We start from the raw sequence: 23,350 nt of genomic DNA, 5'->3' as shown, positions 1-23,350 counted from the left end.
AGCCATAACTTTTTAATTTGTCTGTCAATATGGCCATGGGAGGGCTTATTTTTTGTGGGATGAGTTGTACTTTTGAACGACATCATTGGTTTTTGCATGTCATGTACTAGAAAACGGGAAAAAAATTCCAAGTTCGGTGAAATTGCAAAAAAAAGTGCAATCCCACATTTGTTTTTTGTTTGGCTTTTTTGTTAGGTTCACTAAGTGCTAAAACTGACCTGCCATTATGATTCTGCAGGTCTTTACGAGTTCATAGACCTCAAACATGTCTAGGTTCTTGTTTATCTAAGTGATGAAAAAAAATTCCAAACTTTGCTAAAAAACAATTGCGCAATTTTCCGATACCTGTAGCGTCTCCATTTTTTGTGATCTTGGGTTGGGTGAGGGCTTATTTTTTGCATGCCGAGCTGACGTTTGTAATGATACCATTCTGGTGCAGATATGTTCTTTTTGATTGCCCGTTATTGCATTTTAATGCAATGTCATGGCGCCAAAAAACCTAATTCTAGCGTTTTTACATTTTTTCTCGCTACGCCATTTAGCGATCAGGTTCATTTTTTTGATTGATAGGTCGGGCGATTCTGAACGTGGCAATACCATATGTGTGTAGGTTTGAATTTTTTTATTGTTTTATTTTGAATGGGGCTAAAGGGTGTGATTTAAACTTGCATATTTTTTGTATTTTTTTCAGATTTTTAAAAATATTTTTTTTAAATTTTGGCATGCTTCAATAGCCTCTATGGGAGACTAGAAGCTGCCATAACTCGATCGCCTCGGCTACATAGAGGCGCTGCTCAGATCACCTCTATGTAGAAGAATTACAGCATTGCTATGAGCGCTGACCACAGGGTGCCGCTTATAGCAATCTGGCATCAACAACCATAGAGTCTGCTGGAGACCTCTGGTTGTCATGCTGACACACCGATGACCCCCGATCACGAGACAGGGGTCACCGATGCGCGCATTTCCTGCCGGATGGCCAGAAGCGCTTGTTAAATGCTGCTGCTGTCAGTTTGACAGTGGCATTTAACTAGTTAACCCTGCTGTTGTCTTCGGTCAAACGATTTTGAACTTTAATATTTTTTAAAATATTCAAGATGCGGTTCTGAAACTTGTGGTTGATTGACTTTTCCTCATTTGAGGGGTTCTTACTATGCGTATTGTTATATATTTTTTTTATGTTTACTTTTTGCTCCACAATTTTTTATACACTTGTACTCTTCGGTCAAAAATGACCAATAGCCTTTTATAGTGATCTCCAGCCATTTTATGAGTAAAATAAAGGAGCTATAATCTCATTTTGGACTATATATTACATCAACTACTATTTATCAATTTATTTAGGTCCTTTTGGTCCATGCAGATTTACACATACATACATTTTCTCATTACAATACTGCTGATGGATTACCTTCCAGTATAGTTATGTGCCAAATATTTTTACCCTGCTGTTCCTGTAAAATAGTTCAATTCAGTTTGACCCAGGGACTCAAAGGACAAAATGTCACATGCGACAATTTTTTTACATCATATCAATTAGGGCAGATGTTGATGAAAAGAAAAATGACGATGTTGGGTACTATTAGAAAAAATAAGCCAGATCTGCCGCAAGGTATTCTCGGTAAGAGAGACATTTATAGTTCTATGTTTTATTTTACTAAGGATTCCACAGTAGTTTCTTACATCCCAAAGAAACACAAGCAGGCAATTCTGCTGAGCACAATGCATCACAATAGTGAAATCAGTAATAGAGATGACAGAAAACCGGACATCATTTTAGAATATAATGCTACAAAAGGGGCTGTTGATACTCTAGATCAGGGGTCCCCAACTCCAGTCCTCAAGGCCCACCAACAGGTCATGTTTTCAGGATTTCCTTTGCATTGCACAGGTGATGCAATTATTACCTGGGCAAGACTAAGGAAATCCTGAAAACATGACATGTTGGTGGGCCTTGAGGACTGGAGTTGGGGACCCCTGCTCTAGATTAACTGATAGGCACTTACAACTATAAGCGCAAAACAAATCGGTGGCCAATGGTGATTTTTTACAATATGCTTGATGTGTCAGCATACAATGCATTCGTGCTATGGAAGGAAATAGACCCAAATTGGAACAAAAATAAACTATATAAGAGAAGACTTTTTATAGAGGAGTTGGGAAAATCACTGGTTAGCCCATATATTGAAGAACGAAAGGTAACACCCAGAGCTGATGGAGCGGCAGCCATTGTCCACAGGATCCAACAGCAAGTAAAGAAAGTGAACCAACAGCTTACACCAGCACTGCTACAATATCCACGGACGCCACCAGCAACGCAACCAGCCTAAAACGGAAACGATGCGACTTCTGTCCAACATCAAGCAATCACAAATCAAATGTGATATGTTACAGATGTGAAAAATGTTTATGCAAAAGACATGTCAATTATACCTGTGACAATTGCAAGCAGTAAATTTTGCACCGTGTGACTTATTTATCATTTTACATAAAAAAAACTGAACTGTTAATTTTTTGGGGGGGGGTTTTGTTGGAAAATAATATAATTAAATTTATTTTATTGTTATTAGTTATAGTTTACAGTTGGATGAATAATTATTTTTGTATGTGCAAATATGCAATATGCATAAATATTCCAATAAAGCCATGTTAAATGTTTTGACACACAAAAAAATAAAAAGTAAGTTTTTCTTTCCATTTTTCATTTGTTTATAAACAACCAGGTTCACATACAATATAATACTGCAAAAATTATTCAATTAAAACACTTAAATTAGCTAAAAATCAAGACTTTATTAGGTCCGGTCAAAAATGACTGGAAGATAACAAGTGTATAGTGGTAACCAGGAGAATAGCAGGGTTAATAGGAGCGGGCAGATCACGATTCCGCCCGCGCCTTTTGCGAGTACATGTCAGCTATTCAAAACAGCTGACATGTCCCAGCTTTGATTCGGGCTCACCGCCAGAGCCCACATCAAAGCAGGGGTTCTGCTATCGGATGTACTATTCCATTCGATGGCAGAAAGGGGTTAACAACAGCAGCAAGCCTGTCCGGAAAGTAGTCCTAGAGGGAATATAAAAAATGTAACTTCAGTTTCATCATACAACCGAAGGCTTTGAAATGTTTCAGTATGTTTTCCACAATGGACTTAAATTTTGGATCTTTTCTGTTACCTAGAAATTTCTTCTAGACTTCTTTAACCCCTTTACCCCCAAGGGTGGTTTGCACGTTATGGACCAGGCCAATTTTTACAATTCTGACCACTGTCCCTTTATGAGGTTATAACTCTGGAACGCTTCAACGGATCCCGGTGATTCTGACAATGTTTTCTCGTGACATATTGTACTTCATGATAGTGGTAAAATTTATTTGATATTACCTGCGTTTATTTGTGAAAAACGGAAATATGGCGAAAATTTTGAAAATTTTGCAATTTTCCAACTTTGAATTTTTATGCAATTAAATCACAGAGATATGTCACACAAAATACTTAATAAGTAACATTTCCCATATGTTTACTTTACATCAGCACAATTTTGGAACCAACATTTTTTTTGGTAGGGAGTTATAAGGGTTAAAAGTTGACCAGCAATTTCTCATTTTTACAACACCATTTTATTTTAGGGACCACATCTCATTTGAAGTCATTTTGAGGGGTCTATATGATAGAAAATACCCAAGTGTGACACCATTCTAAAAACTGCACCCCTCAAAACCACATTCAAGAAGTTTATTAACCCTTCAGGTGTTTCACAGGAATTTTTGGAATGTTTAAATAAAAATGAACATTTAACTTTTTTTCACAAAAAATTTACTTCAGCTCCAATTTGTTTTATTTTACCAAGGGTTAGAGGAGAAAATGGACCCCAAACCTTGTTGTACAATTTGTCCTGAGTACGCCGATACCCCATATGTGGGGGTAAACCACTGTTTGGGCTCATGACAGAGCTTGGAAGCGAAGGAGTTTTCAATGCAAAATTGACTGGAATTGAGATGGGACGCCATGTTGCGTTTGGAGAGCCACTGATGTGCCTAAACATTGAAACCCCTCACAAGTGACACCATTTTGGAAAGTAGACCCCCTAAGTAACTTATCTAGATGTGTGGTGAGCACTTTGACCCACCAAGAGCTTCACAGAAGTTTATAACGCAGAGCCGTAAAAATAAAACAAAAATTTTTTCCCACAAAAATTATTTTTTAGCCCCCAGTTTTATATTTTCCCGAGGGTAACAGGAGAAATTGGACCCCAAAAGTTGTTGTGCAATTTGTCCTGAGTGCGCTGATACCTCATATGTGGGGGGGAACCACCGTTTGGGCGCATGGGAGGGCTCGGAAGGGAAGGAGCGCCATTTGGAATACAGACTTAGATTGAATGGTCTGCAGGCGTCACATTGCGTTTGCAGAGCCCCTAATGTACCTAAACAGTAGAAACCCCCCACAAGTGACCCCATATTGGAAACTAGACCCCCCAAGGAACTTATCTAGATGTGTTGTGAGAACTTTGAGCCCCCAAGTGTTTCACTACAGTTTCTAACGCAGAGCCGTGAAAAAAAAAAAAAAATTCCCCCCAAAATTATTTTGTAGCCCCCAGTTTTGTATTTTCTCAAGGGTAACAGGAGAAATTGGACCCCAAAAGTTGTTGTCCAATTTGTCCTGAGTACGCTGATACCCCATATGTTGGGGTAAACTCCTGTTTGGGCACACGGGAGAGCTCGGAAGGGAAGGAGCACTGTTTTACTTTTTCAACGCAGAATTGGCTGGAATTGAGATCGGACGCCATGTCGCGTTTGGAGAGCCCCTGATATGCCTAAACAGTAAAAACCCCCAATTCTAACTCAAACCCTAATCCAAACACACCCCTAACCCCAATTCCAACGGTAACCCTAACCACACCTCTAACCCAGACACACCCCTAACCCTAATCCCAACCCTATTCCCAACCGCAAATGTAATCCAAACCCTAACGCTAACTTTAGCCCCAACCCTAACTGTAGCCTTAACCCTAACTGTAGCCTTAACCCTAACTGTAGCCTTAACCCTAGCCCCAACCCTAGCCCTAACCCTAACCCTAGCCCTAACCCTAATGGGAAAATGGAAATAAATACATTTTTTTAATTTTTTTATTTTTCCCTAACTAAGGGGGTGATGAAGGGGGGGTTTGATTTACTTTTATAGCGGGTTTTTTAGCGGATTTTTATGATTGGCAGCCGTCACACACTGAAAGACGCTTTTTATTGCAAAAAATATTTTTTGCGTTACCACATTGTGAGAGCTATAATTTTTCCATATTTGAGTCCACAGAGTCATGTGAGGTCTTGTTTTTTGCGGAACGAGTTGACGTTTTTATTGGTATCATTTTCGGGCACGTGACATTTTTTGATCGCTTTTTATTCTGATTTTTGTGAGGCAGAATGACCAAAAACCAGCTATTCATGAATTTCTTTTGGGGGAGGCGTTTATACCGTTCCGCGTTTGGTAAAATTGATAAAGCAGTTTTATTCTTCGGGTCAGTACAATTACAGCGATACCTCATTTATATCATTTTTTTAATATTTTGGCGCTTTTATACGATAAAAACTATTTTATAGAAAAAATAATTATTTTTGCATCGCTTTATTCTGAGGACTATAACTTTTTTATTTTTTTGCCGATGTTGCTGTATGGAGGCTCGTTTTTTGCAGGACAAGATGACGCTTTCAGTCGTACCATGGTTATTTATATCCGTCTTTTTGATCGCGTGTTATTCCACTTTTTGTTCGGCGGTATGATAATAAAGCGTTGTTTTGTGCCTCGGTTTTTTTTTTCTTACGGTGTTTACTGAAGGGGTTAACTAGTGGGACAGTTTTATAGGTCGGGTCGTTACGGACGCGGCGATACTAAATGTGTACTTTTATTGTTTTGTTTTTTTTTTATTTAGATAAAGAAATGTATTTATGGGAATAATAATTTTATTTTTTTTTCATTATTTAGGATTTTTTTTTTTACACACTTGTAAAAATTTTTTTTTACTTTGTCCCAGGGGGGGACAATACAGATCGGTGATCTGACAGTTTGCACAGCACTGTCAGATCACCGATCTGTCAAACAGCGCTGCAGCGTTACCAAGTGCCTGCTCTGAGCAGGCACTTGGTAAGCCACCTCCCTCCCTGCAGGACCCGGATCCGCGGCCACCTTGGATCCGGGATTTGCTGCAGGGAGGAAGGTAGGAGACCCCCGGAGCAACGCGATCACATCGCGTTGCTGCGGGGGTCTCAGGGAAGCCCGCAGGAAGCCCCCTTCCCTGCGCGATGCTTCCCTGCACCGCCGGCACATCGCGATCATGTTTGATCGCGGTGTGCCGGGGGTTAATGTGTCGGGGGCGGTCCGTGACCGCTCCTGGCACATAGTGCCGGATGTCAGCTGCGATAAGCTCACGGGGGGAGCGCGGCCGATCGCCTATGATGTACTATTCCGTCCTTGGGAAGTAGGGCCCACCCCACATGGACGGAATAGTACGTCTAATGGCAGAAAGGCGTTAAAATAATCCCAAGCCCAGTTCTCAACAGCTTTCGTTTTTGTTTTGAACATGTTGTCCTTCATGAATTTCCAAATATGCAGACCTACAAAAATGCCTTAATTCAGTTTTGCATTGAACAGTCCCTGAAACTTGGTACACAAGTACGGTACTTAAATGTCTCTCTTTCTTTCGGTAGAGCTTTCACAAGCTTCTTCATCAGTTCAATCGTAATGTGCAGTGGTGACAGGAGAACTTTAGTGGAATCAACTAGACCTTCCACAACTATGCTCTTGAGTCCAGTTGTGACGCTGAGTCTCTTCTAACAGACAATCCGAGGGTCAGGGTAGTCAGGGTAGCTAAGGAGTCCGAGGTCAAAAGCCAGGAGGGTACATCATAAACAAAGGAAGAGACAAAGGCGTAGTCAAATAACTGTCCAAGGACATAATACCTTGAGGAATGCAGATCAGAACAAAGGGAGCAGGCAATATGGTTGGTCATAACGAGGTTAATCAGCACAAAGATCCGCAAGCAGAACACAAGGCACAGAGAGATAAACCATACAGAGCTGAATGTATGTCTCTCAGAGATCTGGAACTAACAGTCCAGCTAAGTAGATGGGCAATCACTTGGAACGGGGTACACTTGAAGGCGGCTCAGAACCTCCCAGTCTCAGATTAGCCGGCTAAGCCATCAACCAGGCACCACATTGGTTGACTGAGCTGTCAATCAAAGTACTGACACCTTCAGCACACCCCTGCACAAGATTGATCTGTCAGTAATTGCATTCCATGATGCCAAAAAGAAGAAAAGCACTACTGTAAGGCATGCACACTACACCAAAATAATAAACTGTAGTAACTACATTACAGACACATTTATTGCCACCACTTGGACATAAGAGGAGAGGTGTCCTATTACAGACACACCGGGTGAATTATTGTGTAGTTTTTTGTCTTTTTAAACATTTTTCATTGTGTGCCAGTAATTGTTCTTGTATCAAGTGTTTGTTTTTCTCATTTGGTGATCCTAACTTTCATGCATACTTATTTTCTTCTTAATTACATAATAGGAAATGCACGAAAAAATGCAGATTGCAAATCAAAAAGTTAATTGCGAATTTACAATATAATTTCATTAACATATATTGAATTTTATTATCTTGCAGTTAGACATGACACTATTCATCAGAAAATTTTTATCAGAAGAAGAATTTCATGATAACTTTAATACTAATGATTTGGTGAATAAAGCATTAGTGTGCTTTAGCCTGGAGGACAAGAAACCACCATGGAAACTGTGGGGCTTTGCATACAACAACCCAGGAGTTGAACATGCCGAGATAACTGTTTTGCAAGAACTCTCCAAATTTTGGAGATCAAATTGTATGAAAAAAGATTCTCAATATAAAATCACTTTATACGCAACTTACAGTCCCTGCCTCAACTGTTGTGAAGAAATATGCAGATTTCTCAACAACAAGAAAGAAAAAGTAATCTTGAATTTGAATATTTCAAGGTTTTATAATTTTCATGATATTGACAATAAAATCAGCTTAAAAATTCTGAGAAAATATGGAGTGCAAATTAAAATGATGGATCTAGAAGATTTTAAGGCATGCTTTTACCTTTTTGTGGATCCAAAAGAGCAATTTGAACCCTGTGAAGAGTTAAACGTTCATTGTGAAAGAAATGCGATTGAACTGGATCATCTCTGGCATGAGGTAAAGTTTTTGCATGTGTGTTATTGCAGAATGGTAGCACTATACAAGCCGATTAAATAGCCTGCACACAATGGGAAGATTATTTACTGTTTGCAAAGTTTCAGTTTAGGTTCCTTTATCAGGTATACACAGTGGCATACCAGATTGTCTAATGACCATATACCCTTTTTAAATGGAAGCCAGCTTTGGTGATAAAGTCTTCTTGTCATTGTTTGCCAGTTAACAGTTGATTTGCAGCTGTTAGGGCACCGTCACACTATACGATTTACCTACGATCACGACCAGCGATACGACCTGGCCGTGATCGTTGGTAAGTCGTAGTGTGGTCGCTGGAGAGCTGTCACACAGACAGCTCTCCAGCGACCAACGATGCCGAGGTCCCCGGGTAACCAGGGTAAACATCGGGTTACTAAGCGCAGGACCGCGCTTAGTAACCCGATGTTTACCCTGGTTACCAGCGTAAAAAAAACCAAACAGTACATGCTTACATTCCGGTGTCTGTCCCTTGCCGTCTGCTTCCCGCACTCACTGACTGCCGGCCGTAAAGTGAAAGCACAGCACAGCGGTGACATCACCACTGTGCTCTGCTTTCACTTTACGGCCGTCAGTCAGTGAGTGCGGGAAGCAGACGGCAAGGGACCTGACGGACACCGGAATGTAAGTATGTACTGTTTGGTTTTTTTTACATTTACGCTGGTAACCAGGGTAAACATCGGGTTACTAAGCGCGGTCCTGCGCTTAGTAACCCGATGTTTACCCTGGTTACCCGGGGACCTCGGCATCGTTGGATGTTTACCCTGGTTACAAACGAACGCATCGCTAGATCGGTGTCACACACACCGATCTAGCGATGACAGCGGGAGATCCAGCAACGAAAGAAAGTTCCAAACGATCTGCTACGACGTACGATTCTCAGCAGGATCCCTGATCGCTGCTGCGTGTCAGACACAGCGATATCGCTGGAACGTCACGAATCGTACCGTCGTAGCGATCAAAATGGCACTGTGTGACGCTACCCTTAGACAACCTGAACACATACAGGGATTGCCTGTTTGTTAGGGAATCCCCACATGTATTCAGGCTGTCTAGCAGCTGCAAATCATGCAGCTGTGGTGACACAAACAATCTAAGGGCATGCCCAAGATACTCAGAGAACACCAGAGCATGCTCGGAAATCTCGAGTAACGAGCACACTCGCTCATCACTAATAGTGATCTATTTCAAGTGTTTATTTCTATTAATGTTGATGATTATGGTTTACAGCTAATGAAAACCCAAAAGTCATTATCTCAGTAAATTAGAATAATTAACAAAAATACCTTCAAAGGCTTCCTTAGTGTTCCTTAGTGTTTAAAAAGGTCCCTTAGTGTTAGGACTGGCGGAACGCACCAAGAGAGATGTAATGGATGCGTTCGCAGTCCGGGGTCCACCGTGCAGGTGAAACCTGCTGCTAGGACATGACAGACGATATGGCGGTACTCATAAGTATACACGCGTGGGTTAAACCTCACCCAGCGTGAAGAAAGCGATCCTGTTGCGTCACAGGATCGCGGTACCGCACATAGAGCGCGAGCAAGTGGTCAGCGAACTAGACCCCAACAGGGATAGTAGTCCGATTAGACCCTTGCTGGCACTACACCACAACTGGGTGTGAAAAGTATATACAATAGAGGCACCAAAGTGCAAACTGTGCCGTGCTGGCAGGCACCACTAAGTACCCAGACATGGGTCAGGAAGCGCACACAGGCGCGTGGCGCCGCACTGGCGGTCACAGCAGAGGACGCTGACACGTGTGTGACACGTTGAGTGTTAAGTCGGGCGCTAGATAGCAGCCATACACCATACAGTAGGGTAGGGGTATTTAAAGGACGACTTGCACTCACAACAAACACACGTATAAAGTTGTACACTAGCGCATGGCCGTGCGGTCATGCGCAGTTTATATAGCTGCAGGACAGGAAGCGGCCACAGAAACTTTGCCCTTCCAAGACCTGCCAAGAGGACCAATAGAATGCGCTGCAGAGTCTGAGCACATGACCCTCGATCTCCAACGGGAGATCTTGCCCTGGGCATGCTCAGTGTGCGCAGACAAGGACTTAGTCCCAGAGAAGTCCACTCGCTGCTGACCAGTATTGGCTTTAAAGGCAGAAGCTGGAGAAGCAGCAGTAACTCTTCTCACAGAGTCAGACTGAGCGAGACGCTGGGATCGACGTCCCTGCTGAGCAGGCTCCACTGCGGCTGGAGGAGAATGGGAGACCGCAGCGGAGACGGATCGAGATTCCCCCTGTGCAGCAGAGGAAACTCGACTCCTAACACTTAGTCTGTTTCATTTGGCTCGACTATCATGGAGAAGACTGCTAACTTGACAGATGTACAGAATGCAGTCACACTCCACAGGTAGGGTAAGCCCCAAAAGGTCATTGCTAATGAAGCTGGCTGTTCACAGAGCTAAGCATATGAATGGAAAGTTGAGAGGAAGGAAAAAGTGTGGTAGAAAAAGGTGCACAAGCAAATGGGATTGTTAAGAAAAGGCCATTCAGAAATTTAGGGGAGATTCACAAGGAGTGGACTGTTGCTGGAGTCATTGTTTCAAGAGCCACCACACACAGACATATCTAGGACATTGGCTACAAGTGTCCCATTCCTTGTTTCAATCCACTCATGATCTATAAGCAACGCCAGAAGCGTCTTACCTGGGTCAAGAAGAAAAAGTACTGGACTGTTGCTCAGCGGTCCAAAGTGTTGTTTTCAGATTAAAGTAAATTTTGCATTTCATTTGGAAATCAAGGTCCCAGAGTCTGGAGGAATAGTAGGGATGCACACAATCCAAGCTTGAGGTCTAGTGTGAAGTTTCCACAATCACTGATGATTTGGGGAGCCATGTCATCTGCTGGTGTAGGTCCATTGTGTTTTATCAAGACCAAAGTCAGCACAGCCTTCTGCCAGGAAATTTTAGAGCACTTCGTGCTTCCCTCTGCCAACAAGCTTTTTGTAGATGGAAATTTAATTCTCCAGAAGAACTTGGAACCAGTCCACACTGCTAAAAGTACCAATACTTGGTTTAAAAACAACAGTATTACTGTGCTTGATTGGCCTGCAAATTTGCCTGACCTTAACTCCATAGAATCTCTATGGGGTATTGTCAAGAGGAAGATGAGAAATATCAGACCCAACAATGCAGACGAGCTGAAGGCTGCTATCAAAGCAACCTGGGCTTCCATAACACCTGAGCAGTGCCACAGACTGATCACCTCCATGCCACGGTGCATTGATGCAGTAATTGATGCAAAATGAGCCCTGACCAAGTATTGAGTGCATTTACTGAACATACATTTCAGTAGGCCAACTTTTGGGATTTTAACCCCTTCCCGACCTGTGACACAGCGTATGCGTCATGAAAGTCTGTGCCAATCCGACCTGTGACGCATATGCTGTGTCACAGAAAGATCGCGTCCCTGCAGATCGGGTGAAAGGGTTAACTCCCATTTCACCCGATCTGCAGGGACAGGGGGAGTGGTAGTTTAGCCCAGCGGGGGTGGCTTCACCCCGCCCCCCCCCGTGGCTACGATCGCTCTGATTGGCAGTTTCACTTTCAACAGCCAATCAGAGCGATTTGCAATATTTCACCTAAAAAACTGGTGAAATATTACAATCCAGTCATGGCCGATGCTGCAATATCAGCCATGGCTGGAAACACTTATGTGCCCCCACCCCACCCCACTGATCTCCCCCCCCCCCCAGCCCTCCGATCGGTGGTCCGCTCCCTTCCGTCCTGTGCTCCGCTCCCCCGTCCTCCTGTCCGCTCCCCCCGTGCTCCAATCCCACCCCTGTGCTCCAATCCCACCCCCCCGCACTCCGATCCCCCCCGCACAGCGATTTCCCCCCCCGTGCTCCGATCCACCCCCCCCGCACAGCGATCCCCCACCCCGTGTTCCGATCCACCCCCTGTGCTCCGACGCCCCCCGTGCCCTGATCTCCCTCCCCTTATACTTACCTAGCCTCCCGGGGTCCGTCCGTCTTCTTTCCTGGGCGCCGCCATCTTCCAAAATGGCGGGCGCATACGCAGTGCGCCCGCCGAATCTGCCAGCCGGCAGATTCGTTCCAAAGTGAACTTTGATCACTGTGATAAAACATATCACAGTGATCAAAATAAGAAAAACAGTAAATACCCCCCCCCCCTTGTCACCCCCATAGGTATGGACAATAATAAAATAAAATTGTTTTTTTTTTCCACTAAGGTTGGGGTAAGAACTAGGGTTAGGGTTACGGTTAGGGGTAGGGTTAGGGGTAGGGTTAGGGTTTCGGTATGTGCACACGTATTCTGGTCCTCTGCGGATTTTTCCGCAGCGGATTTGATAAATCTGCAGTGCTAAACCGCTGTGGATTTAGCGTGGATTTACCGCGGTTTTTCTGCGCATTTCACTGCGCTTTTACAACTGCGATTTTCTATTGGAGCAGTTGTAAAACCGCTGCGGAATCCGCAGAAAGTAGTGACATGCTGCGGAATGTAAACCGCTGCGTTTCCGTGCAGTTTTTCTGCAGCATGTGTACAGCGATTTTTGTTTCCCATAGGTTTACATTGAACTGTAAACTCATGGGAAACTGCTGCGGATCCGCAGCGTTTTCCGCAGCGTGTGCACATACCTTTAGAATTAGGCTATGTGCACACGGTGCGGATTTGGCTGCAGATCCGCAGCAGTGTTCCATCAGGTTTACAGTACCATGTAAACATATGGAAAACCAAATCCGCTGTGCCCATGGTGCGGAAAATACCACGCGGAAACGCAGCGTTGTATTTTCCGCAGCATGTCAATTCTTTGTGCGGATTCCGCAGCGTTTTACACCTGTTCCTCAATAGGAATCCGCAGGTGAAATCCGCACAAAAAACACTGGAAATCCGTGGTAAATCCGCAGGTAAAACGCAGTGCCTTTTACCCGCGGATTTTTCAAAAATGGTGCTGAAAAATCTCATACGAATCCGCAACGTTGGCACATAGCCTTAGGGTTAGGGTTCGGTTGGAATTGGGGTTGTGGTTAGGGTTAGGGGTGTGTTGGGGTTAGGGTTGTGGTTAGAGGTGTGTTGGGGTTAGGGTTGTAATTAGGGTTACGGCTACAGTTGGGATAAGGGTTAGGGGTGTGTTGGAGTTAGAATTGAGGGGTTTCCACTGTTTAGGCACATCAGGGGTCTCCAAACGCAACATGGCGCCACCATTGATTCCAGCCAATCTTGTATTCAAAAAGTCAAATGGTGCTCCCTCACTTCCGAGCCCTGACGTGTGCCCAAACAGTGGTTTACCCCCACATATGGGGTACCAGCATACTCAGCACAAACTGCGCAACAATTACTGGGGTCCAATTTCTCCTGTTACCCTTGAGAAAATAAAAAATTGCTTGCTAAAACATCATTTTTGAGGAAAGAAAAATTATTTTTTATTTTCACGGCTCTACGTTGTAAACGTCTGTGAAGCACTTGGGGGTTCAAAGTGCTCACCACATATCTAGATAAGTTCCCTGGGGGGTCTAGTTTACAAAATGGGGTCACTTGTGGGGGGTTTCTACTGTTTAGGCACACCAGGGGCTCTGCAAACGCAACGTGATGCCCGTAGAGCATTCCATCAAAGTCTGCATTTCAAAACGTCACTACTTCACTTCCGAGCCCCGGCATGTGCCCAAACAGTAGTTTACCCCCACATATGGGGTATCACCGTATTTAGGAGAAACTGGACAACAAATATTGGGGTCAAATTTCTCCTGTTACCCTTGGAAAAATAAAAAATTGCGACTAAAAAATCATTTTTGAGAGAAGAAATTTTTTTTTTTTTTTTTTTTCATGGCTCTGCATTATAAACTTCTGTAAAGCACTTGAGGGTTCAAAGTGCTCACCACACATCTAGATTAGTTCCTTTGGGGGTCTAGTTTCCAAAATGGGGTCATTTGTGGGGGATCTCCAATGTTTAGGCACACAGGGGCTCCCCAAACGCGACATGGTGTCCGCTAATGATTGGAGCTAATTTTCAATTTATAAAAACCAAATGGCGTGCCTTCCCTTCTGAGCCCTGCCGTGCGCCCAAACAGTGGTTTACCCCCACATATGGGGTATCTGCGTACTCAGAACAAACTGGACAACAACATTTGTGGTCCAATTTCTCCTATTACCATTGGCAAAATAGGAAATTCCAGGCTAAAAAATCATTTTTGAGGAAAGAAAAATTATTTTTTATTTTCATGGCTCTGCGTTATAAACTTCTGTGAAGCACCTGGGGGTTTAAAGTGCTCAGTATGCATCTAGATAAGTTCCTTGGGGGGTCTAGTTTCCAAAATGGGGTCACTTGTGGGGGAGCTCCAATGCATAGGCACACAGTGGCTCTCCAAACGCGACATGGTGTCCGCTAACAATTGGAGTTAATTTTCCATTCAAAAAGTCAAAAGGCGCGCCTTCCCTTCCGAGCCCTGCCGTGTGCCCAAACAGTGGTTTACCCCCACATATGAGGTATCGGCGTACTCGGGAGAAATTGCTCAACAAATTTTAGGATCCATTTTATCCTATTGCCCATGTGAAAATGAAAAAATTGAGGCAAAAAGAATTTTTTTGTGAAAAAAAAGTACTTTTTCATTTTTACGGATCAATTTGTGAAGCACCTGAGAGTTTAAAGTGCTCACTAGGCATCTAGATAAGTTCCTTGGGGGGTCTAGTTTCCAAAATGGGGTCACTTGTGGGGGAGCTCCAATGTTTAGGCACACAGGGTCTCTCCAAACGCGATATGGTGTCCGCTAAAGAGTGCAGCCAATTTTTCATTCAAAAAGTCAAATGACGCTCATTCCCTTCCAAGCCCTGCCGTGCGCCCAAACAGTGGTTTACCCCCACATATGAGGTATCAGCGTACTCAGGACAAATTGGACAACAACTTTCGTGGTTCAGTTTCTCCTTTTACCATTGGGAAAATAAAAAAATTGTTGCTAAAAGATCATTTTTGTGACTAAAAAGTTAAATGTTCATTTTTTCCTTCCATGTTGCTTCTGCTGCTGTGAAGCACCTGAAGGGTTAATAAACTTCTGGAATGTGGTTTTGTGCACCTTGAGGGGTGCAGTTTTTAGAATGGTGTCACTTTGGGGTATTTTCAGCCATATAGACCCCTCAAATTGACTTCAAATGTGAGGTGGTCCCTAAAAAAATGGTTTTGTAAATTTCGTTGTAAAAATGAGAAATCGCTGGTCAAATTTTAACCCTTATAACTTCCTAGCAAAAAAAAATTTTGTTTCCAAAATTGTGCTGATGTAAAGTAGATGTGTGGGAAATGTTATTTATTAACTATTTTGTGTCACATAACTCTCTGGTTTAACAGAATAAAAATTCAAAATGTGAAAATTGCGAAATTTTCAAAATTTTCGCCAAATTTCCGTTTTTATCACAAATAAACACAGAATTTATTGACCTAAATTTACCACTAACATGAAGCCCAATATGTCACGAAAAAACAATCTCAGAACCGCTAGGATCCATTGAAGCGTTCCTGAGTTATTACCTCATAAAGGGACACTGGTCAGAATTGCAAAAAACGGCAAGGTCTTTAAGGTCAAAATAGGCTGGGTCATGAAGGGGTTAAAATCATTTTATAAGCTGGTGGTTTAAAGTATTCTAAATTACTGAGATAATTTCTTTTGAATTTTCATTGGCTGTAAGCCATAATCATCAACATTAACAGAAAGAAAACACTTGAAATAGATCACTCTGTAATGACTCTATATAATATATAACATTCACTTTTTGTATTGAAGAACTGAAATAAATTAACTTTTTGATGATATTCTAATTTAGTGAGAAGCACTTGTATGTAGTAACAAGATTCAGACTAGCCCTTCATAAGCAGGTATGTCTTTCAGCTAGCAGATACAATCTTTATCAACAGCTATGTGCAATTTCTTTATCTAGTATGCAGAATACATAGGAGATCTTATGACATGTATGATAAATAGCAATAGTCAATATGAAGTAAAGTTCATACTCCTGGGGTAAGTAAAAACATTTTTTACTTGATTTGCATTTCATTTTGATGCATTCGTTAAACAATAATATATTAGTACATGAATAAATACAGTGATGAATTTCATAGAGAAAAGTAGAACGGCACTAGGTTACAGCTGCAGTTTTTGTGGCTGCAGCAGCAAAAGTTCCCTGTACACTATCAGGTGGTATCTTGCACTGGCTTTGTGGTGCTCAACATTGATTAGCAGTCCAAGAGCAACATATACAAAGGAAGAAGAAAATGTTTCACTCACCAGCTTGTGCTGCGATAAAAAAGTCCTTTATTGCACCAGAGCGTGGACTGAGGACATCATAATAACAGCTGCAGGTATATGCGAGGGTGCAAGGTGACCGAGGACGACGGCCGTTTCGCGCGGACTGCGCTTCAACGGGTCCAAGTGCATTGAAGCGCAGTCCGCTCGAAACGTCCGTCATTCTCGGTCACCTTGCACCCTCGCATATACCTGCAGCTGTTATTATGATGTCCTCAGTACACGCTATGGCGCAATAAAGGACTTTTTTATCGCAGCACAAGCTGGTGAGTGCCACATGTTCTTCTTTCTTTGTATATGAATAAATACAGTCCTGCTCATTGTTATTGGCACCCATGAAGTTTAACCCCTTCCCGACCCATGACGCCACGTAGGCGTCATGAAAGTCGGTGCCAATCCGACCCATGACGCCTATGTGGCGTCATGGAAAGATCGCGTCCCTGCAGATCGGGTGAAAGGGTTAACTTCCATTTCACCCGATCTGCAGGGACAGGGGGAGTGGTAGTTTAGCCCAGGGGGGGTGGCTTCACCCTTCCCGTGGCTACGATCGCTCTGATTGGCAGTTTCACTTTCAACAGCCAATCAGAGCGATTTGTAATATTTCACCTATTATAACGGGTGAAATATTACAATCCAGCCATGGCCGATGCTGCAATATCATCGGCCATGGCTGGAAATACCAATGTGCCCCCACCCCACCGATCGCCCCCCAGCCCTCCGATCTGTCTGGTACACTGCCCCGCTCCCCTCCGTCCTGTGCTCCGCTCCCCCCCGTGCTCTTGTCCGCTCACCCCCGTGCTCCAATCACCCCCCCTGCACTCCGATCCACCCCCCGTGTTCGGTTCCACCCCCCCCCCGTGTTCCGTTCCACCACCCCCCGTGCTCCGTTCCACCCCCCGTGCTCCGTTCCACCCCCCGTGCTCCGTTCCACCCCTCCCGCGTTCCGATCCACCCCCCCATGCTCCGATTCCCCCCCCCCGTGCTCCCCACCCACCCCATCATACTTACCGATCCTGCCGGGGTCCGTCCGTCTTCTCCCTGGGCGCCGCCATCTTCCAAAATGGCGGGCGCATACGCAGTGCGCCCGCCGAATCTGCCGACCGGCAGATTCGTTCAAAGTGCATTTTGATCACTGAGATATAATCTATCCCAGTGATCAAAATAAAAAAAAATGATAAATGACCCCCCCCTTTGTCACCCCCATAGGTAGGGACAATAAAAAAATAAAGAATTTTTTTTTTTTCCACTAATGTTAGAATAGGGTTAGGGCTAGGGTTAGGGCTAGGGTTAGGGTTAGAGCTAGGGTTAGGGTACGGTATGTGCACACGTATTCTGGTCCTCTGCGGATTTTTCCGCTGCGGATTTGATAAATCCGCAGTGCTAAACTGCTGCGGATTTATGGCGGATTTACCATGTTTTTTCTGCGCATTTCACTGCGGTTTTACAACTGCGGTTTTCTATTGGAGCAGTTGTAAAACCGCTGCGGAATCCGCAGAAAGAAGAGACATGCTGCGTAATGTAAACCGCTGCGTTTCCGTGCAGTTTTTCTGCAGCATGTGTACAGCGATTTTTGTTTCCCATAGGTTTACATTGAACTGTAAACTCATGGGAAACTGCTGCGGATCCGCAGCGTTTTCCACAGCATGTGCACATACCTTTAGAATTAGGCTATGTGCACACGGTGCGGATTTGGCTGCGGATCCGCAGCGGATTGGCACCGCGGCGGATTCGCAGCAGTGTTCCATCAGGTTTACAGTACTAAGTAAACCTATGGAAAACCAAATCCACTGTGCCCATGGTGCGGAAAATACCGTGCGGAATCCGCAGATGAAATCCGCACAAAAAACACTGGAAATCCGTTGTAAATCCGCAGGTAAAACGCAGTGCCTTTTACCCGCGGATTTTTCAAAAATGATGCTGAAAAATCTCACACGAATCCGCAACGTGGGCACATAGCCTTAGGGTTAGGGTTGGAATTAGGGTTGTGGTTAGGGGTGTGATTAGGGTTATGGCTACAGTTGGGATTAGGGTTAGGGGTGTGGGGGGGGTTAGTGTTGGAGGTAGAATTGAGGGGTTTCCACTGTTTAGGCACATCAGGGGTCTCCAAACGCAACATGGCGCCACCATTGATTCCAGCCAATCTCGTATTCAAAAAGTCAAATGGTGCTCCCTCCCTTCCGAGCCCCGACGTGCACCCAAACAGTGGTTTACCCCCACATATGGGGTACCAGCATACTCAGCACAAACTGCGCAACAATTACTGGGGTCCAATTTCTCCTGTTACCCTTGTGAAAATAAAAAAAATGCTTGCTAAAACATCATTTTTGAGGAAAGAAAAATTATTTTTTTATTTTCACGGCTCTGCGTTGTAAACGTCTGTGAAGCACTTGGGGGTTCAAAGTGTTCACCACATATCTAGATAAGTTCCTTGGGGGGTCTAGTTTCTAAAATGGGGTCATTTGTGGGGGGTTTCTACCCCCCACATATTGGGTATCAGCGTACTCAGGAGAAACTGGACAACAACTTTTGGGGTGAAATTTCTCCTGTTACCCTTGGGAAAATAAAAAATTGCAGGCTAAAGAAAATAATTTTTTTTTTTTTTCATGGCTCTGCGTTATAAACTTCTGTGAAGCATTTGGGGGTTCAAAGTCCTCACCACACATCTAGATTAGTTCCTTTGGGGGTCTAGTTTCCAAAATGGGCTCATTTGTGGGGGATCTCCAATGTTTAGGCATACAGGGGCTCTCCAAACGTGACATGGTGTCCGCTAATGATTGGAGCTAATTTTCCATTTAAAAAGCCAAATGGCATGCCTTCCCTTCCGAGCCCTGCCGTGCGCCCAAACAGTGGTTTACCCCCACATATGGGGTATCAGCATACTCAGGACAAACTGGACAAGAACATTTGGGGTCCAATTTCTCCTATTACCCTATATTTAACATATATCACCCTGGACGAAGCTTTCCATAGCGAAACGCGTCGGGTGTGGTGGGTCCCTGGCTCTTGGCGCTTACTAGGTAAGCATATGCTATATATTTCACATATGGGTTCTACTGGTGATATATGTTAAATACGGTGGGCAGCTGCGTTCTGGCATATTTTACTTATGCTCTTATACTACTGGTTGTACTTTTACTACATATACTATGATAATGCACTTTATATTTATTACTTGCTTGATGGCCGCTGCCCGCAGTTTGAATTGATACAATTCTGTTATGAATAGGTAATTCAGAACCACAATGGACCTTGAAGTTCAGAGCACACAAGTGACCTGACAAAAACCACAAAACATAGGACGAGCTCTGAGACGTGGAAACTCTGCTGACCGCAATCCCTAAACCTATCAAACCACACTAGAGGTAGCCGTGGATTGCGCCTAACGCTCCCTATGCAACTCGGCACAGCCTGAGAAACTAGCTAGTCCTGAAGATAGAAAAATAAGCCTACCTTGCCTCAGAGAAATTCCCCAAAGGAAAAGGCAGCCCCCCACATATAATGACTGTGAGTTAAGATGAAAATACAAACACAGAGATGAAATAGATTAAGCAAAGTGAGGCCCGACTTGCTGAATAGACCGAGGATAGGAAAGATAGCTTTGCGGTCAACACAAAAACCTACAAACAACCACGCAGAGGGGCAAAAAGACCCTCCGCACAGACTAACGGTACGGAGGTGCTCCCTCTGCGTCTCAGAGCTTCCAGCAAGCAAGCAAAACCAAAAAAGCAAGCTGGACAGAAAATATAGCAACAAAAGTAACACAAGCAGAACTTGGCTTATGCTGAGCAGACAGGCCACAGGAACGATCCAGGAGGAAGCAAGACCAATACTAGAACATTGACTGGAGGCCAGGATCAAAGCACTAGGTGGAGTTAAATAGAGCAGCACCTAACGACTTAACCTCATCACCTGAGGAAGGAAACTCAGAAGCCGCAGTACCACTCGTGACCACAGGAGGGAGCTTGATCACAGAATTCACAACAGTACCCCCCCCTTGAGGAGGGGTCACCGAACCCTCACCAGAGCCCCCAGGCCGACCAGGATGAGCCATATGAACGGCACGAACAAGATCGGCAGCATGGACATCAGAGGCAAAGACCCAGGAATTATCTTCCTGACCATAACCCTTCCACTTAACCAGATACTGGAGTTTCCGTCTCGAAACACGAGAATCCAAAATCTTCTCCACTATATACTCCAACTCCCCCTCCACCAAAACCGGGGCAGGAGGATCAACAGATGGAACCACAGGCGCCACATATCTCCGCAACAATGACCTATGGAATACGTTATGGATGGAAAAAGAATCTGGAAGGGTCAAACGAAAAGACACAGGATTAAGAACCTCAGAAATCCTATACGGACCAATGAAACGAGGCTTAAACTTAGGAGAGGAAACCTTCATAGGAATATAACGAGATGACAACCAAACCAAATCCCCAACACGAAGTCGGGGACCCACACAGCGTCTGCGGTTAGCGAAATGTTGAGCCTTCTCCTGGGACAAGGTCAAATTGTCCACTACATGAGTCCAAATCTGCTGCAACCTGTCCACCACAGTATCCACACCAGAACAGTCCGAAGACTCAACCTGCCCTGAAGAGAAACGAGAATGGAACCCAGAATTGCAGAAAAACAGTGAAACCAAGGTAGCCGAGCTGGCCCGATTATTAAGAGCGAACTCAGCCAACGGCAAAAAGGACACCCAATCATCCTGATCAGCAGAAACAAAACATCTCAGATGTGTTTCCAAGGTCTGATTGGTTCGTTCAGTCTGGCCATTTGTCTGAGGATGGAAAACCGAGGAAAAAGACAAATCAATGCCCATCCTAGCACAAAAGGCTCGCCAAAACCTCGAAACAAACTGGGAACCTCTGTCAGAAACGATGTTCTCTGGAATGCCATGTAAACGAACCACATGCTGGAAGAACAATCGCACCAAATCAGAGGAGGAAGGTAATTTAGACAAGGGTACCAAATGGATCATCTTAGAGAAGCGATCACAAACTACCCAAATGACCGACATTTGTTGAGAGACGGGGAGATCCGAAATAAAATCCATAGAGATATGTGTCCAAGGCCTCTTCGGGATCGGCAAGGGCAAAAGCAACCCACTGGCACGAGAACAGCAGGGCTTAGCCCGAGCACAAATCCCACAGGACTGCACAAAAGAACGCACATCCCGCGACAGAGACGGCCACCAAAAGGATCTAGCCACCAAATCTCTGGTACCAAAGATTCCAGGATGACCAGCCAACACCGAACAATGAACCTCAGAGATAACTTTATTCGTCCACCTATCAGGGACAAACAGTTTCTCTGCTGGGCAACGATCAGGTTTATTAGCCTGAAATTTTTGCAGCACCCGCCGCAAATCAGGGGAGATGGCAGACACAATTACTCCCTCTTTGAGAATACCCGCCGGCTCAGGCAAACCCGGAGAGTCGGGCACAAAACTCCTAGACAGGGCATCCGCCTTCACATTTTTAGAGCCCGGAAGGTACGAAACCACAAAGTCAAAACGGGAGAAAAACAGCGACCAACGAGCTTATCTAGGATTCAACCGTTTGGCAGACTCGAGATAAGTCAAGTTCTTGTGATCAGTCAAGACCACCACGCGATGCTTAGCTCCTTCAAGCCAATGACGCCACTCCTCGAATACCCACTTCATGGCCAGCAACTCTCGATTGCCAACATCATAATTTCGCTCAGCAGGCGAAAACTTCCTGGAAAAGAAGGCGCATGGCTTCATCACCGAGCAATCAGCACCTCTTTGCGACAAAACAGCCCCCGCTCCAATTTCAGAAGCATCAACCTCAACCTGGAACGGAAGCGAAACATCTGGTTGACACAACACAGGGGCAGAAGAAAAACGACGCTTTAACTCTTGAAAAGCTTCCACAGCAGCAGAAGACCAATTGACCACATCAGAACCCTTCTTGGTCAATTCGGTCAATGGTTTAGCAATACTAGAAAAATTACAGATGAAGCGACGATAAAAATTAGCAAAGCCAAGGAACTTTTGCAGACTCTTCAGAGATGTCGGCTGAGTCCAATCATAAATGGCCTGGACCTTAACAGGGTCCATCTCGATGGTAGAAGGGGAAAAAATGAACCCCAAAAATGAAACCTTCTGAACACCAAAGAGACACTTTGATCCCTTCACAAACAAAGAATTAGCACGCAGGACCTGGAACACCATTCTGACCTGCTTCACATGAGACTCCCAATCATCCGAGAAGACCAAAATATCATCCAAGTACACAATCAGGAATTTATCCAGGTACTCTCAGAAGATGTCATGCATAAAGGACTGAAATACTGATGGAGCATTGGCAAGTCCGAATGGCATAACTAGGTACTCAAAATGGCCCTCGGGCGTATTAAATGCAGTTTTCCATTCATCGCCCCGTTTAATACGCACAAGATTATATGCACCACGAAGATCTATCTTGGTGAACCAACTAGCCCCCTTAATCCGAGCAAACAAATCAGATAGCAGCGGCAAGGGGTACTGAAATTTGACCGTGATTTTATTTAGAAGGCGGTAATCAATACAAGGTCTCAGCGAACCATCCTTCTTGGCCACAAAAAAGAACCCTGCTCCCAATGGCGATGACGACGGCCGAATATGACCCTTCTCCAAGGATTCTTTTACGTAACTCCGCATAGCGGCGTGCTCAGGTACAGATAAATTAAACAGTCGACCCTTAGGAAACTTACTACCAGGAATCAACTCGATAGCACAATCACAATCCCTATGCGGAGGTAGGGCATTGGATTTGGGCTCATCGAATACATCCCGGTAATCAGACAAGAACTCTGGGACCTCAGAAG

At 44.3% G+C, this 23,350-nt stretch overlaps 1 protein-coding gene across 3 annotated transcripts in view; it reads left to right on the top strand.

Moving 5' to 3' along the window:
* The window catches only part of LOC138670568 (DNA dC->dU-editing enzyme APOBEC-3C-like), a 51,715-nt gene that overhangs the window by 10,267 nt on the left and 18,098 nt on the right, over positions 1–23,350 (top strand). For 2 of the 3 annotated variants that reach the window (XM_069758009.1, XM_069758011.1), the window contains one exon: positions 7,664–8,218. In XM_069758009.1, the coding sequence (XP_069614110.1) occupies positions 7,664–8,218 (555 nt within the window). Of the gene's footprint in view, positions 1–7,663; positions 8,219–16,148; positions 16,229–23,350 lie in introns of all 3 variants that reach the window. The other variant, XM_069758010.1, reaches the window with a different exon arrangement.

This window comes from Ranitomeya imitator, chromosome 3 (genome assembly GCF_032444005.1).
Source record: "Ranitomeya imitator isolate aRanImi1 chromosome 3, aRanImi1.pri, whole genome shotgun sequence".
Taxonomy (NCBI): domain Eukaryota; kingdom Metazoa; phylum Chordata; class Amphibia; order Anura; family Dendrobatidae; genus Ranitomeya; species Ranitomeya imitator.
Note: the sequence above shows the minus strand (reverse complement) of the source record. Positions and strands in the feature narration are given on the sequence as shown.